This window comes from Gossypium hirsutum, chromosome A05, assembly GCF_007990345.1.
Source record: "Gossypium hirsutum isolate 1008001.06 chromosome A05, Gossypium_hirsutum_v2.1, whole genome shotgun sequence".
In the NCBI taxonomy this organism is placed as follows: Eukaryota; Viridiplantae; Streptophyta; class Magnoliopsida; order Malvales; family Malvaceae; genus Gossypium; species Gossypium hirsutum.
The window spans coordinates 47,493,194-47,511,255 of NC_053428.1; the positions used below are offsets into that span (position 1 = coordinate 47,493,194).

General features: G+C 37.0%; 1 protein-coding gene across 1 annotated transcript; it reads left to right on the forward strand.

The window, feature by feature from the left end:
- Positions 1–13,524: 13,524 nt before the first annotated feature.
- On the forward strand, positions 13,525–15,976 carry LOC107957209 (zinc finger protein SHOOT GRAVITROPISM 5). Its single transcript, XM_016892665.2, has 3 exons — positions 13,525–14,156; positions 14,261–14,660; positions 15,028–15,976. Exons 1-3 carry the CDS (start codon positions 14,042–14,044, stop codon positions 15,761–15,763), a joined length of 1,251 nt encoding a protein of 416 aa, XP_016748154.1. The 5' UTR covers positions 13,525–14,041; the 3' UTR covers positions 15,764–15,976.
- The last annotated feature ends 2,086 nt before the right edge of the window (positions 15,977–18,062 follow it).

Below are 18,062 nucleotides of genomic sequence, written 5' to 3' on the forward strand. Positions count from 1 at the left end.
GTTGAAATTTCGATTTTGGGGTAAGTATGGTTTTCGGCTATAAAAGATTAATAAGGGTGATGATTGTGTTTCATGCTAAACTTAGATGAATAATGGTAGTTGCTCACATCTTGATATCTATGAGTTCCTTTCTTGGTTCTACCATAGACCCCCAAAGTATATGTTTATTGGTGTTGTTGGAGGTTTATGATAGAAGCTAATGAGTGAGAGTTTGATAGGTACCATGAGGTTAAACTTCATGAGATTGTAAGCTTGTAAGTTGGATGATGAAATTCATGCTTTGTGAAGTACGATTTGATGTTATATTTTTTTTTTTTTGTTGCATTGTGTTTTAATGCAATTGGGCAATTATTGATTGAGGTGGTTGATTAATTAATTGTGATGGCCATTTCAAGTATAGTATATATACATATATATTACATAAGTTGCCATCGTTGATGTACCTTATTATGTGTAACGACTAATGGGTAATTAGTGTGAGGTTGCAATACAAAACATCATAGCATGTATGAATTATGATGTTAACAAGATGGTTAAACTATGAATTATTATTAAGCTCAGAGCTAAAGGAGGAGTCAAGCAAAGGCAAAGAAAAGATCACTGAGTACCGAGTTGGAACCGTCTTACCCAACACAAGGTAAGTCATTAAGCATGTAGTTGGTATTATTTCAAATGGTCATAATGTTTATGTATTGATGCTGGAATGGAATGAATAAATATACATATATATATATGCATGTACGTATGTGATGATGAAATTGTTGAATGAAAAGAAAAAGGTAAGATGTACTGAGTTGTTGATCTCGGCACTAAACGTGCGGATATAACCATTTATGACCATGAGATTGGCGCTAAGTGCGCGGGATTAAATTGTAACAGCACTAAGTGTGCGATTTGACTATGTTGCACTAAGTGGTGCGAAATGAATATGATGCACTAAGTGTGCGAATTGACCATGCGGCACTAAGTGTGCGAGTTTGACTATGTAGCACTAAGTGTGCGATTTGATTACGTAGCACTAAGTGTGCGAGTTGATTATATAGCACTGAGTGTGCGGACTCATATACATTCGTGAATCATTATGGACACTACGTGTGCGACACTATTGAGTCGATCGCGGACAGCGGATCGGGTAAGTGTCTTGAGTACATGGCTAATAGGTGCTATGCTTATACTTGGTGTTGAGCTCGGTAAGTTTGAACCTATGTGACAATATACTTGAAGTCACGTACATAAAATTTATCGCAGGATGGGTGAAAGGCCGTTCAGTCGTTTGATTGTAACGAAAATAAATTGATTTATGAAAATGCTTCAATGTCCTATTGATGAGTATATGGAACGTGAATGCATGAATTGATATGAAATTGAATCGATAGGTTGGAGGAACTATGGTATGGTTCGGTATGGATGGAGTAAATTGTCTCGTTCCATTTTGTTTCCTCTTGTGATAATGTATTGATGGATGGTAGTGCATTGCTTATGACTTACTGAGTTATAAACTCACTCGGTGTTTCCTTGTCACCCATTATAGGTTGCTTGGACTCATCTATTTTTGCGGGGTCAGGCCGTCATCGAAGTCATCACACGGATAAATTTTGTACTTTCTTATTGCTTAGAAAATTTTGGCATGTATAGCTATTACTTGTGTTTAATTTTTTTAAGCATGCGAAAATGCACAAATGTTCGATTGAGTTGGATCAAGGTAGGCATGAAATGGACCTAGTTACTTTCGTAACAGATGCTGGCAGCAGCAGTGTCATGAGATTGAAAAATCACTAAAAATAGTAGAGTGGAATTAATTGATGAATAAATTATGTAATCGAAGCTCGATGAGTCTATTTTCATGAGGAAGTAACGAAAAGATCATATGGGCAGTATATTAAGAGATAATCAGATTTTTGTGGGACAGGGCCAGAACGGTTTCTGGATTCCCTGCTCCGACTTTGGAAATTCATTATAAATTAACCAGAGATAATTAGGGGTCGTACCATATATGTACAGATTCCTCTCTGAGTCTAGTTTTCATAGAAACAAACGGCATCAGTATTGAAGCCCGTGCAGGGAGATATCCAAGTCGTAATGGGAAAGGTTAGTGTAGTCGACCCCTGCAACATGGAGACTTTGACTAATGAACTGTACTAATTGGCCCGACCAAAAATTCTAGAAAAAAATACATAGATGGGCACGTGAGTCTAGTTTCTGGGAAAAATTACGAAACTGATTTTTGAGTTACGAAACTCAAGATATGATTTTTAAGACGACTAGTACACAGATTGGGCAGTGTCTGGAAAATAAATTTTATAAGGGGTTAAAGTCAGTTAACACCTCGTGTTCGACTCCGGTGTCGGTTTCGGGTTCGGGGTGTTACATTTGATTGGTATCAGAGCTATGGTTTAGTCGGTTCTAGGACTACCATAGCGCGTATGAGTCTAGCTATACATGCCGAATGTTAATGTTTAAATGTGTGATGACTTCTGACGGTTGAAATGTTTTTGTTTTGATAAGTAAATGGACCCCGGTGAAGAAAGAACCCTAGCGGATGACGTTGAGAGCGTAGCGGCTGCTCCTGCACAAGGGACGCCGCCTGTTGAACCTCAGTCATCTGTGAATAATCAAGGTGAGGGGGCTAAACAAGCCTTCTTTACCATGATGAATGAGTGGGTCGCGCAATATGCCCGAACCAACCCGGCTGTCCAACAATTCCCAAATTTGAATAATCCACCCCAAGAGCCTGTAATGCCATCAGTCGCTGATCCTGTGAGGCTGAGTAAGCCACCTGTAGACTTGATTAGGAAGCGTGGGGCCGAGGAGTTCAAGGCCATAGTAACTGATGATGCCGAAAGGGCCGAGTTCTGGCTTGATAACACCATTCGGGTGTTCGATGAATTGTCATGCACACCCGACGAATGTCTAAAATGTGCTGTATCTTTGTTGCGAGACTCAGCCTACTATTGGTGGAGGACCTTGATTTCCATAGTCCCGAACGAGCGAGTAACTTGGGACTACTTTTAAACGGAATTCCGAAAGAAATTTATTAGCCAACGGTTCATTGATCAGAAGCGTAAGGAGTTCTTGGAACTCAAGCAAGGCCGTATGACTGTATCTGAATACGAACATGAATTCGTAAGACTCAGTAGGTATGCCCGGGAGTGTGTAGCTGATGAGGTTGCTATGTGCAAAAGATTCGAGGAAGGATTGAATGAAGATTTAAAGCTACTAATGGGTATTTTGGAAATAAAAGAATTCGTAACACTAGTCGAACGAGCCTGCAAGGCGGAAGAACTTGGAAAGGAGAAGAGGAAGGCTGAATTTGAAGCTAGAGATTATCGTAAAAGATCGACGGGTAAAGCTCCGTTCTCAGCTGTAAAGAAGTTCAGGGAGGACATTAATAAGTCGAGGGCGACTGCGGGAATTTCCATCAGGGCAAGACCATCGATGGGCTCCCGAGCTACTTCGGTAGCTAGTGTGGGCAATAATCGTCACGAGAAACCTGAATGTCCCCAATGTGGAAGACGACACCTAGGTGAATGTTGGGGCAAGTCTACTAGCAGGGCCTGTTACGGATGCGGTTCGAAGGACCACTTTATTAGAGATTGCACGGAGCTGGATGAGAAGAATAAGATTCAAGGTGCAAGACCTAGTGGGGTGACATCTAGAGGTAGACCACCGAGAATTTTAGGAGGCAGGGTGGTAGTCAGAGGGGGGCCTCTGATACGGCCGATCGAGCCGAGAACCGTACTCCTGCTAGAGCATATGCCACTCGCGCACGAGAGGAGGCATCCTCCCCCGACGTCATCACTGGTACCTTCACTCTCTTTGATACTAATGTGATTGCATTGATTGACCCTGGCTCTACTCATTCATATGTATGCGAAACCTTAGCATCCAGTAAGACTCTACCTGTTGAGTCTACTGAGCTAGTAATTCGAGTGTCAAACCCTTTGGGTCAATGCGTACTTGTTGATAAAGTGTGTAAGAGATGCCTTCTAATAATCCGAGAATCCTGTTTTCCGGCCGATTTGATGCTTTTGCCGTTCGACGAGTTTGATGTTATTCTCGGTTTGGATTGGTTAACCACGCATGATGCGGTTGTGAATTGCAAAAGCAAGACTATCGATTTGAGGTGCGCAAATAACGAAATAATCCGAGTTGAGTCTGCGGACTTAAGGGGGTTGCCAGCTGTAATATCAGCAATGTTGGCCCAGAAATATGTAAGGAAAGGGTGCGAAGCATACCTCGCGTATGTACTTGATGACAAGGAGTTAGAAAAGAAACCCGAGTCGGTGCCGGTGGTTTGTGAATACCCGGATGTTTTTCCTGAAGAGTTACCGGGTTTACCACCTGTTCGGGAGGTAGAGTTTGGTATTGAGCTTGTACCTGGGACTACGCCGATTTCGATAGCTCCGTATCGTATGGCACCAACCGAGTTAAAAGAGTTAAAATCTCAGTTGCAAGAATTGACGGATAGAGGTTTTGCTCGACCAAGTTTCTCACCTTGGGGTGCACCAGTATTGTTCGCGAAAAAGAAGGACGGAACCATGAGGTTGTGCATTGACTATCGTCAACTGAATAAAGTGACGATAAAGAATAAATATCCGTTACCGCGTATTGATGATTTGTTTGATCAATTAAAGGAGCATCAGTGTTTTCAAAGATAGATTTGAGATCAGGTTATTATCAGTTGCGGATTCGAGATTCGGACGTACCCAAAACTACTTTCAGAACGAGGTACGGTCACTACGAGTTCTTGGTGATGCCGTTCGGGCTCACTAATGCCCTGCAGTATTTATGGATTTGATGAATCGGATCTTCAGACCATATTTGGATCGGTTCGTAGTTGTGTTCATTGATGACATCTTGGTCTATTCAAGAGATGAGATCGAACATACTGAACACTTGAGATTAGTGTTGCAAATTTTGCGGGATAAGCAGTTATATGCGAAGTTCAGTAAGTGTGAGTTCTGGTTAAGAGAGGTTAGCTTCTTGGGTCATGTGGTATCCGCATCGGGTATTCGCGTTGACCCGAACAAAATCTCAGCCATACTTAACTGGAAACCTCCGAGAAATATTACTGAGGTTCGGAGCTTTTTGGGACTCGCCGGTTATTACCGACGATTTGTCAAAGGTTTCTCGATGATAGCCACACCAATGACGAAGCTACTTCAAAAGGATGTTAAGTTCGAATGGACGGAGAAATGTCAGAAAAGCTTCGATCAACTGAAAACTCATTTGACTGAAGCTCTAATTTTGGTGCAACCCGAATCGGGTAAAGAGTTTGTCATTTATAGTGACGCATCCCTACTTGGGTTGGGTTGCGTATTGATGCAAGAAGGTCGAGTTGTGGCCTATGCATCGAGACAATTGAAGCCACACGAGAGAAATTATCCGACCCATGATCTCGAACTAGCCGCCATTGTGTTTGCATTGAAAATATGGCGACATTATTTGTTTGGTGAGAAGTGCCATGTGTTTTCGGATCACAAAAGTCTCAAATATTTGATGACTCAACGAGACTTGAATCTGCGATAGAGACGTTGGCTTGAGTTGTTGAAAGATTACGAGCTTGTCATTGATTACCACCCGGGAAAGGCTAATGTGGTTGCGGACGCCTTAAGCCGGAAATCACTGTTTGCTTTGCGAGCGATGAATGTACACTTGTCTGTTCTACCTGACAATGTGTTAGTAGCTGAATTAAAAGCCAAACCATTATTGACTCATCAAATTCGTGAAGCTCAGAAAGTCGATGATGAATTGGTTGCAAAACGAGCTGAGTGTGTTCCGAACAAGGAATCGGAGTTTCAGATTGATGATGATGGTTGTTTGAGGTTTAGAAGTCGTTTGTGTGTTCCAAGGAATTCGGAACTCATTTCGATGATTCTGAACGAAGCCCATTGTAGCCGAATGTCAATTCACCCGGGGAGCACGAAAATGTACAACGACTTGAAACGTCGGTTTTGGTGGCATGGTATGAAACGAGACATCTCTGACTTTGTTTCGAGATGTTTAATATGTCAACAAGTGAAAGCGGAACATCAAGTGCCTTCAGGGTTACTTCAGCCGATCATGATACCCGAGTGGAAATGGGACCGAGTCACAATGGACTTTGTGTCCGGACTGCCATTGTCCGCAAGTAAGAAGGATGCGATTTGGGTTGTTGTTGATAGGCTGACTAAGTCGGCTTACTTTATCCCCGTGCGTACGGATCTTTCATTGGATAAACTAGCCGAATTGTATGTCTATCAGATTGTGAGATTACATGGAGTACCTATTTCTATCGTGTCGGATAGAGATCCGAGATTCACCTCACGATTTTGGAAGAAATTGCAAGAAGCTTTGGGTACCAAGCTGCATTTTAGCACCGCTTTTCACCCCCAAACCGATGGTCAATCCGAGCGGATAATTCAGATACTTGAGGATATGTTGAGATGTTGCATCCTCGAGTTCAGTAGTTCATGGGAACGGTATTTACCTTTGATTGAATTCGCTTACAACAATAGTTTTCAATCAAGTATTAAGATGGCACCTTATGAGGCTTTGTACGGTCGTAAATGCCGTACGCCATTGTTTTGGACCGAGCTTGGTGAAAGTAAAATTTTCGGAGTTGATTTGATTAAAGATGCCGAACAAAAAGTAAAGGTAATCCGCGAAAGTCTGAAGGTAGCCACAGATCGTCAAAAATCGTATGCGGATTTAAAACGAAAGGACATTGAATATCAGGTGGGAGATAAAGTGTTTCTTAAAGTGTCACCTTGGAAGAAGGTACTCAGATTTGGCCGTAAAGGCAAGTCGAGCCCGAGATTCATTGGGCCGTACGAAATTTCCGAACGAGTGGGGCCGGTTGCATATAGATTGATTTTGCCCCCTGAACTTGAAAAGATTCACGACGTCTTTCATGTTTCGATGCTTCGGCGCTATAGATCTGATCCTTCGCACATAATTAGTCCGTCGGAGGTTGAAATGCAGGCTGATATGAGTTATGAAGAAGAGCCGATGCATATCCTAGCTCGTGAAGTGAAGGGGATGCGAAACAAAAGGGTTCCGTTAGTAAAGGTGTTATGGCTCAAACACGGGATCGAGGAAGCTACTTGGGAAACCGAGAGCTCGATGAAAGAACGATACCCAAACCTATTTACCGGTAAGATTTTCGGGGACGAAAATTTCCTGAGTGGGGGAGAGTTGTAACAGCCCAAAATTGACCCTAGTCGGGAAGTGGTTTCGGGACTGCTAAACCGAGTCACCGAAAGGTTTGAATGTGATGTTTATTGTCTAGAATATGTAATCATGAATGTGTGAAAATTTCAAGCTTCGATTTAGTCGATTGCATGTGAATTTAGTCAATAGGACTTATATGAGAAAATTTTAAAATGTGATAGGTCAATGCATGAGGACCTATTAGTGCATGTGGAAGAAAAAGGGGACTTGCATGTCAAATTCCCCCTCCCTAATATGTAGTGGCCGGCCATGATATGGGTGGAAACATGTTGGGAACATGTTGGCCTAGTGAGGTATGTAGGATAAAATATAATAAGAAGTATGGGGAATAAAGAAATGGAAAAAGGAAAGGATGTGTGTAATTGTTTCTTCCCCTCCCATTGCCGTGAAAGTAAGAAAGAAAACAAAGAAAAAAAAAGTGTCCATCTTTCTTCATTTCCCCTTGGCCGAATGTTCTAAGGAAGAAAGAAAAACAAGTTGTGTTCTTTGGTTCTTCTTGGCCGAATTGAAAGGAAGAAGAAGGGAGTGAAGCAATCGGTCATCTTAGGTCACTATTAAGGAAAGGAAGTTTGTACTAGCTTTTGAAATTTTAGTTGATATTGAGTGAGTTATCAAGTGATTTTTGTAAACCATGTTGAAATTTCGATTTTGGGGGTGAGTATGGTTTTCGGCTATAAAAGATTAATAAGGGTGATGATTGTGTTTCATGCTAAACTTAGATGAATAATGGTAGTTGCTCACATCTTGATATCTATGAGTTCCTTTCTTGGTTCTACCATAGACCCCAAAGTATATGTTTATTGGGTGTTGTTGGAGGTTTATGATAGAAGCTAATGAGTGAGAGTTTGATAGGTACCATGAGGTTAAACTTCATGAGATTGTAAGCTTGTAAGTTGGATGATGAAATTCATGCTTTGTGAAGGTAAAAGGAGTAGAAGGAGCATTCGGCCATGAAGAAAAAAAAGAGAGCAAAGGGGGAAATTTATGATGAATTAAGTGTTAAATGGAATGAAAATGATATTATATGGGGGTATGTATATTCGGCCATATGAGTAAATATATAGATGATGTTAAATTTGATTATGTATAATGGGCATTAAGATGTGGAACATAAGAAATGTAGTATATGTGGATCTACATGATGTTATAGTTGACATTGTGCATATACACATGCATTCGGCCATCTAATTGAGTATGAAGGTGGTGTTAAATCTAATTGTGATGCCCATTCCGAAGTATATATATATACATATATATATACATAAGTATGCCATTCGTGATGTTACCTTTAATTATGTGTGTAATCGACTAAATGGGTAATTAGTGTGGATGGTTGCCGAATACACAAACATACATATGCATGTGTAATTGAATTATGAATGTTTAACAAGATGGTTAAACTAGTGAATTATTGATTAAGCTCAAGGAGCTAAAGGAGGAGAATCAAGCAAAGGCAAAGAAAAGATCACTGAGTAGCCGAGTTGGAACCGTCTTACCCAACACAAGGTAAGTCATTAAGCATGTAGTTGGTATTATTTCAAATGGTCATAATGTTTATGTATTGATGCTGAATGGAATGAATAAATATACATATATATATATATGCATGTACGTATGTGATGATGAAATTGTTGAATGAAAAGAAAAGAGGTAAGATGTACTGAGTTGTTGATCTCGGCACTAAACGTGCGGATATAACCATTTATGACCATGAGATTGGCGCTAAGTGCGCGGGATTAAATTGTACAGCACTAAGTGTCCGATTTGACTATGTTGCACTAAGTGTGCGAAATGAATATGATGCACTAAGTGTGCGAATTGACCATGCGGCACTAAGTGTGCGAGTTTGACTATGTAGCACTAAGTGTGCGATTTGATTACGTAGCACTAAGTGTGCGAGTTGATTATATAGCACTGAGTGTGCGGACTCAATATACATTCGTGAATCATTATGGACACTACGTGTGCGACACTATTGAGTCGATCGCGGACAGCGGATCGGGTAAGTGTCTTGAGTACATGGCTAATAGGTGCTATGCTTATACTTGGTGTTGAGCTCGGTAAGTTTGAACCTATGTGACAAATATACTTGAAGTCACGTACATAAAATTTATCGTAGGATGGGTGAAAGGCCGTTTAGTCGTTTGATTGTAACGAAAATAAATTGATTTATGAAAATGCTTCAATGTCCTATTGATGAGTATATGGAACGTGAATGCATGAATTGATATGAAATTGAATCGATAGGTTGGAGGAACTATGGTATGGTTCGGTATGGATGGAGTAAATTGTCTCGTTCCATTTTGTTTCCTCTTGTGATAATGTTATTGATGGATGGTAGTGCATTGCTTATGACTTACTGAGTTATAAACTCACTCGGTGTTTCCTTGTCACCCATTATAGGTTGCTTGGACTCATCTATTTTTGCGGGGTCAGGCCGTCATCGAAGTCATCACACCGGATAGCAAGTTTTGGTACTTTCTTCTTAGTTGGCTTAGAAGAACATTTTGGCATGTATAAGCTATTACGTTGTGTTTGAACTTTGGCATGTAAACTTTAAGCCATGCGAAAATGGCACAAATGTTCGATTGAGTTGGATCAAGGGTAGGCATGAAATGGACCTAGTTACTTTCGTAACAGATGCTGGCAGCAGCAGTGTCATGAGATTGAAAAATCACTAAAAATAGTAGGAGTGGAATTAATTGATGAATAAATTATGTAATCGAAGCTCGATGAGTCTGTTTTCATGAGGAAGCAACGAAAAGATCATATGGGCAGTATATTAAGAGATAATCAGATTTTTGTGGGACAGGGCCAGAACGGTTTCTGGATTCCCTGCTCCGACTTTGGAAATTCATTATAAATTAACCAGAGATAATTAGGGGTCGTACCATATATGTACAGATTCCTCTCTGAGTCTAGTTTTCATAGAAACAAACGGAATCAGTATTGAACCCCCGTGCAGGGAGATATCCAAGTCGTAATGGGCAAAGGTCAGTGTAGTCGACCCCTGCAACATGGGAGACTTTGACTAATAAACTGTACTAATTGGCCTGACCAAAAATTCTAGAAAAAAATACATAGATGGGCACGTGAGTCTAGTTTCTGGGAAAAATTACGAAACTGATTTTTGAGTTACGAAACTCAAGATATGATTTTTAAAACGACTAGTACACAGATTGGGCAGTGTCTGGAAAATAAATTTTATAAGGGGTTAAAGTCAGTTAACACCTCGTGTTCGACTCCGGTGTCGGTTTCGGGTTCGGGGTGTTACATTAGTACTCCATGAGCAGGCCACTTCAGGCTTTCATCAATTTTATCTTAATAATTAGATGATGAGATTGACTAAATGTCACGTGTTCCATATTCTAGTGCAGTGGGATCTCTTATGTATGCTATGGTTTGCTCACATCCAAATTTGTCATATGCAGTTAGTGCAGTTAGTAGATACATGGTGAATCTCGGTAAAGAATATTGGAAAGTAGTTCAGTGGATTTTCAGATACTTACAAGGTACTATTGATGTTTGCTTACAGTTTGGAAGAACTAGAGATGGATTTATTAGGTATGTTGATTCTAATTTTGCCGAAAACCTTGATTAAAGAAGATCTCTCACAATGTATATCTTTACTATTAGGAGTTGTGCAATCAGTTAGAAAACCACTTTGCAGACTACAATTGATTTGTCTACTACTGAAGCCGAGTACATGGCGATTACTGAGGCTTGTCAAGAAGTTATTTGGTTAAAGGGACTCTTTGGTGAAATCAGTAAAGACCTTCAAATCAATACATTGTTTTGTGTTAGTTAGAGTGTCATATTCCTCACGAAGGATCAAATGTTTTATGAGAGAACAAAGCACATTGATGTTCGGTATCAATTTTATGTGTGAAATTATTGCTCGTGGTGATATTGTTATGAGCAAAGTTAGTACTCATGATAATCCTACAGATATGATGACTAAGTCACTTCCTGTAACTAGCATTGCTTGGACTTGGTTGGTGTTTATTATTGAATAATACCCTTTTAGGGGTTTTGTAGAAAAGGTGGAGAACTTATTCATTGAAAGTTTATCATGAAGAACTTATTCGTTGAGAATTCGTGCCAAGATAGAGATTGTTAGAGTTGTGTGACCCAAATCCTTGTTAAATAAATATAATGGTAAAACAAGGGGATCTGTGTAATTAAAATAGAATAAGGTTTTTCAACATTTAAATAGATGTAGTTAAAACTCCTCTTGTATCATTCAGTTTTCAACATTAGTGAATTTCTCCTCCTCTACCCATGATTTTTTTCCAAAAAGGTTTCCACATAAAACCTATATGTTTTATTTTTCTTTTCTTTTTACTTTGCAATCGTTCTATATTGTCATTATTGATGTTAGATTTAACACTCTATAATCAAGGAAACTTGATCTTGTTAAAGGTTTTCGAAAGAGCCTTTGCTTGACTTTAAATTCAACATGGTCCAATCCAGTAGAATGTTGTTAAAAATCTTCCAAGATATATATGAAAAAATTCAAGATATTTTTTTAAAAAAGATGCCAACAAATATGACAAGCTGCATAGTAATTCAATTATAAAGCAAGTTGCGACTAGTATTACATCTGAAATATGGAACTGACACTAACAAATTTAATATAAAAATACATAAAGGATGTTCACGTAAAGCTTTCTACATAAGTAAACATTCACCTCTTACAACATTCCTCTTGCCTACTTGAAAAATCCTCGGAACCACCACTACTTATAGATTGAAGAGCATTCCAAAGTCTACACCTTCTTTGATTGCTTACATAATGAAATACACCTTGAAACCTAGTTTTGGACACCTACCTTTATTGACTTGTACATTATTGTCCACTTCAAAACCCAAATCAAGCACTATTTCGATATCCTCTATGCTTTATATGTCAAACCCAATCTTTTCTTATCAATTTTCATTAGTTTAATCTCCTTCCAACAGATGCTGCATATAATATTCGATAAATAATTAACTTATTTCTTTATCAACCTAGATAAAAGAAGAGGAACAAAATTTTGAATGACATAATAAATTAAAGTTTTCTTTTTCTAATTTTAGGATATTCTGTATTTTAATAAATATGCAAAATCAGGAGAGATTAATCATGGAAGGCTTACCAAAATTCAGGTAGAAAATAAAGTCTTCTCTAGGAATGATTAGAGAGACTTCTTGTACGTCACTAATCCTTGCTTCTTTGACCTTTAGAAAAGCTGCCACAAAGGTAACAGTGATAATCAGGTTTAAAATTGGTTTGGTTGTTTATGAATATATCATATAAAAATAGATTAATAAATATCAAATATGAAAATTAACAAATATTATTTTATAAAGTTTATAAGAATTAAATGAACTTAATCTAAGATCGTAGTTTCTAGTTGGTTGTCGATTAAATTCAAGTTTTACTTAATCATTTAAATAATATATTTTTCCTCTATTTATTTATTTGATTAAATATGACATATTATAGGTATCAATATTATAAAAATAGTTAAAATACAATATAGAGTGATAATATATGATATAAATTTTTTATATTTTAAAATTTTAATGCATTAATTATATTTTATATATATCACCTTAATTATTTTAATAAATATGATATCAAATTTAGCTTTCAACATTTATATTATTTTTTAATTTGATTCTTATTCCTCTTTTTTAGTTAAATTTGACTCTTAACCTTTTAAAAAGTGTCAAATTTAATCATTAAATTTTAAAAAAAAAATCAAATTGTTGTTTTCTTTAACAAAGATATAGACTAAAATATTACATTTCTAAACATTTCAATCGCACTGCAATCTACATGTATTCTATGTTATTTTTAAAATTTTAATGAACTTTTTATTTTTTAATATTTTTATAATTTTTAAATTATTTATTGACGTGATATATAAAACAAATAGTGTCATATCAGTATAAAGTATATGTAGACTGTCACGTAGGTTATCTTGCCAATATATTTAAAAAATAATGTTTTCATTAGCAATTTTATTTTTTTAAAATAATTTGACTTTTTTTTTAAAAATTAATGATTAAATTTAATTCAAAAAAGAATAAAAGCCAAATTTATAAAGATATAAATAATGAAGGTTAAATGCGGCATTATGAAACTAAAATTTTTTATTACGAACAAATAGATTACATAACTAAAGCATAATATGAACATAATGCGAATGGAATACATGGAAATAGAAGCAAAGAAGAGATCACGTGAGGAAGGGATGGGATCAGGTGGGTGTGGTCTGAATTGCCTGAATATATAATAAATACATGCAAAATTACTGTGAGAATATGAAATAATGGATGTTTTGTTTTCATGTAGAAGGGATGTTCTTTTGTTTCTGTCCCATGCCCTGTGCGAGGGTTTCCATTGTAAATTCGTATAGTATTTGTAAATTCTACCTTATTAATACTCTTATCTTATCATATTTTCATATTATTTTTATTGTAATATACGGAATTTTATAGTATAATCGTATCCAAAGTTTTATAACACCTGCCTCAAGCCCTCTCGACCATACCTGCTAATGGTGGGGGTCAATGAAACACAAAAATACCAGTAAAAATCAAAAGAAGCATTGCAGAAAGCAAAAGCTTTTCATCTTCTTCTTTTCTTCTAGAATATAAGCTTTTTTTCTTCTTTATGTCCTTTGTGTTTATCAAAAGCTGAAATTTGAACCCTTTTTTCCTTTCCCCCACTATTCCAACTTCCAAGCTTTCCACCATTTTTACACCTCCCAAAACCTTTGATTAGCTTGGTTAAACAATCTCCAATTAACATAAATAGTCCTTTTTTCAAGCGAACAATATGTTGGGTTACACCACAAGTGCTTCTGCACTTCCATCTTCTTCATCTGATCCACTCAGTCCTTTAGAAAATGGGGTCACTCAGAAAAGAAAAAGAAAGCCAGCAGGCACCCCTGGTATAAACAAACTTTACCTAATATTACAATTACAAAGATAAATATAAACAATACCCTTTTTCTTAATTGAATTGATTTTTTTGTATGTTTGTTAATTAACATAGATCCAGATGCAGAAGTGGTTTCTTTGTCTCCAAAAACATTGTTGGAATCTGACAGGTATGTGTGTGAGATCTGTAGCCAAGGGTTCCAAAGAGACCAGAACCTTCAAATGCATAGGAGAAGGCACAAGGTGCCATGGAAGTTGCTGAAGAGGGAGAACCAAGAGGTGAAAAAGAGAGTATTTGTTTGCCCTGAGCCAAGCTGTTTGCACCATGATCCTTGCCATGCTTTGGGAGATCTGGTTGGGATAAAGAAGCATTTCAGAAGGAAACACAGTAAGCAAAAACAGTGGGTTTGTGATAAGTGCTGCAAAGGGTATGCTGTCCAGTCTGATTTCAAAGCTCATCTCAAAATCTGTGGCACTCGAGGCCATTCTTGTGACTGTGGTCGTGTTTTTTCCAGGTCAGTTTTGGCTATGAAAGCCCCCCCATAATTGCCCTCTTTTTCATTAACAACAAGCTACATGGTTTTTCAAGTAATTATGATTAGTTTTTGTTTTTCGTATTCAAACCCTACATATTCTCTTGTTCTTGTTGGATTTCTCAAAGTTTCAGTTTTTGTTCGGCTTAATTAAAACCCAATTACCAAAACAGTTATTGTGTGAATTTTAGTCACATGATCCATATATATATGTACTTAAATTAATTTCATATTGCTTTGTTTATTCCCTTCTAACCCTACATCATGAAGAAGCTTTGATATCTTCCTTGACTTAGTTTCAGCATTTGATACTATTATTGTCTCTTTTTAACTCAATTTTTCGTTTCAGAGTGGAGAGTTTCATTGAGCACCAAGATTCTTGCAGTGCTCGGCGAATTCAACCGGAATTACTGACGGCAGTGCTGCCTTCCTGCTCTTCTCGAACAGCTCCAAGTGCTAGTCCATCAAGTGATACCAACTTAAACTTTAGCATAGCCCCGACGGGGACGCCGTTGCTTGGATTGCCAATGCCAAGGTCAACTGAGCCTGTTTTCTTGTACAGTCAGGCGCCTACCCTCGACCACCTCCGGCACCACCGCCTTCTGCAACATGATCTTGAACTTCAACTTCTGCCATCCTCAAGCGCTCACTCAACATGGTGGAATTCAGATGAGAATGAGAACCGCGCAACTAATTTGAAGCTATCGATAGGGTCAAGCGAGAGTGTTGAGAACATTGAAGCAAACACGCTTGCTAATGCTACAGAAACAGCATTGGAAGCTTTGAAAGAGTTGGCCATTGCGGAGAAGACTTACGCCGAAAAGGCTAGACTAGAAGCAAAGAGGCAAATCGAAATGGCGGAGCTGGAGTTTTCAAGTGCAAAGAGGATAAGGCAACAAGCGCAAAGTGAACTAGAGAAAGCTCAAGCCTTGAAAGATGAAGCAACAAAGAAGATAAATGCTATAATCATGAAGATCACTTGCGGAGCTTGCAAGCATCAATTCCGAGCTGCCACAGCTGATGATGAGACCTCACTTGCAATGAGTTACATGTCTTCAGCCACAACCGAAGGGGAAGGAGAGTGACCGCAACTCCATCATACAATTATTTCCCCAGTCAAACAAAACCAACTTTTATTTTCACGGTTTACAAGAATCAATCCTCAAATTTTATTTTAAGGGTTCTAATCGTCATTTGTAAATCTCCTTATTTTTGAACTGCATGATGAGTTTCTTTTTGGTATAAAAGTCTTTGTAAGCGGTTTAATATGATTTTAATATACCCTTATTTGATGAATAGAAAATAGAGATAAAGCAATTTAAGTTCTTCTATATCTTTCAAGTCACACATAACAGCACACATATTGAGGATGATGAGTTGAACACCTTTTACCAATAAACTCAATGCTGAGTTTCATGATTCAATTTTATTAAAATGCAATGAAGTTCAGTATCTCAATTTCCCATTGCAAAATCATGCCATGTGTGTGATTTTTTTTTTTAAATATTAAGGTGCGATGAAAGTGATGATTCGAATAAATTTTAAAAACGAATGTAAACATTGATATACTCAAAATTTAAGGTTAGAAGGCAGGCACTTGGCCGAACCATATTTCAACCGCTATTTATTTATTTTAAATTTTTTTGGTATAATACAATTAAATTAAGTATAGATGTATGGTTAAGTAACCGCTAAATATAAAATTAAATTATTGCTGTAAAACTAAATTACGAATTTGCACAATTCTTAATTGCACTAAAACATATACTGGACAACATAGTTCATGGTGAAATTTGAATATCCACACATTCAATTACATATTGTGGATATCGGATTTTCTAACTTTTTATCTTTCCTATTTTAGGCCTGAGGATACTTTTACCTTTTGTCACTACCATCAAAACAGTGAGATGAAAATAAGAGGAAGCTGTAGATTATTCCAAGGAAGACATACATTTCTTGGGACCTCTTTTAGCTAGAAAATAGGAAGAACAGTTGAAAGATGCAGGACCTATGGAATTCACCCCCAAATTCAATGTTTGGAGAGAAAAAAATTTAAATCCAAAAGGAAAAAATAATTTAAGGGGAAAGTGGACAGAAATGTCGTTATCATAGCATTTGTAACACTTTAAATGGTTATAAAAACACCATATTTTTCAGTGCCAATGGTTTTGAAACCATAGTCCCATCTCAAACAAAAACAATATATATACACACATGCATTTTACATATATTCATATTAAAAGCACAATCTCTCTCTCTCTTTAACAGACACACACCCTTTTTCAGAAGAGGTTGCAGTTGCAGTGTTAGCAGAGGGAGGGACACAGTGCCTTTTCATTAAATTTCTTTTATCCAAAAATAAATGACTACCAGTTGAACAAACAACTAATATATACCTTTTCTTTTGTTTTCTTTTTCCTACTATATACTTAAGAAAAAATATAGTTAATTTATATTAATATGCTGGAAAAAAGTTATTCGAGAAATTAGGTTAAAATTTTAAAAATTTATTGATTTACGTTATTTTAGGAAAGAGATAGAAAAATGCGTCTTATAAAACGAGTTTTCATTATCACATAAATAAAAATGTGCCATGTAAAACATGTTTTCCTTCAACGTTACTATTCCAATAGGTACTAGGGTCCAACAAACATAAAAATTCTTATATAAACTCTTCAAACATTCATTCATTTCACCCAAATACTCTATACTCATTTTTTCTTCCTAAATTCTCAATTTTCAATTTTCAATCTCCAATTTTCAATCCTCAATCCTCAATCTATAAATTGAATTTTATTCTCTTAGATTTTATTCGTTTGGATGACAAGTATATCTCCGGTGTTCAATTACAAATGGTAAGTAAATTCATTAAATTATTTAAATTTAAATAGTTAACTATTATGTTGTTTAGATTATTAAAGATTTGTCAATTTGCGCTATTTTTGAAAAGAAAAAAAAATATGTCCTATAGAGCACGTTTTCACTGCCATAACAGTGAAAATGAGCCATGTAGAACGCGTTTTCAGGAGAGAGAACAAAAACGCGTCCTATAGGATGCATTTTCATTGCCACATAAGTGAAAACGCGCTACAAGACACGTTTTCCTTCAATGGTAACTTTTCCAACGGCTACTAGGGTCCAACAACCATAAAATTCCTATATAAACCCCTCAAACATTCATTCTTTTCACCCAAATATTCCATACTCATTCTTTCTTCCTAAATTCTCAATATTCAATCTTCAATCCTCAATTTCCAATATTTAATTTTTAATTTCAATCCTCAATCCTCAAATATTTTTTTAATTTTTTTTAAGTTTATTCTCTTCAATTTTATTCTCTTCAATCCTCAACTTATTTGTTTGGACGATAAGCATATCTTC

Bases quoted from the DNA above. Each gene is read 5' to 3' on its own strand.
- LOC107957209 (XM_016892665.2), top strand. From the start codon at position 14,042: ATGTTGGGTTACACCACAAGTGCTTCTGCACTTCCATCTTCTTCATCT. The intron at 14,157-14,260 runs GTATAAACAAAC...TAATTAACATAG, and splicing joins AAAGCCAGCAGGCACCCCTG to ATCCAGATGCAGAAGTGGTT. The intron at 14,661-15,027 runs GTCAGTTTTGGC...TTTTCGTTTCAG, and splicing joins TGTGGTCGTGTTTTTTCCAG to AGTGGAGAGTTTCATTGAGC.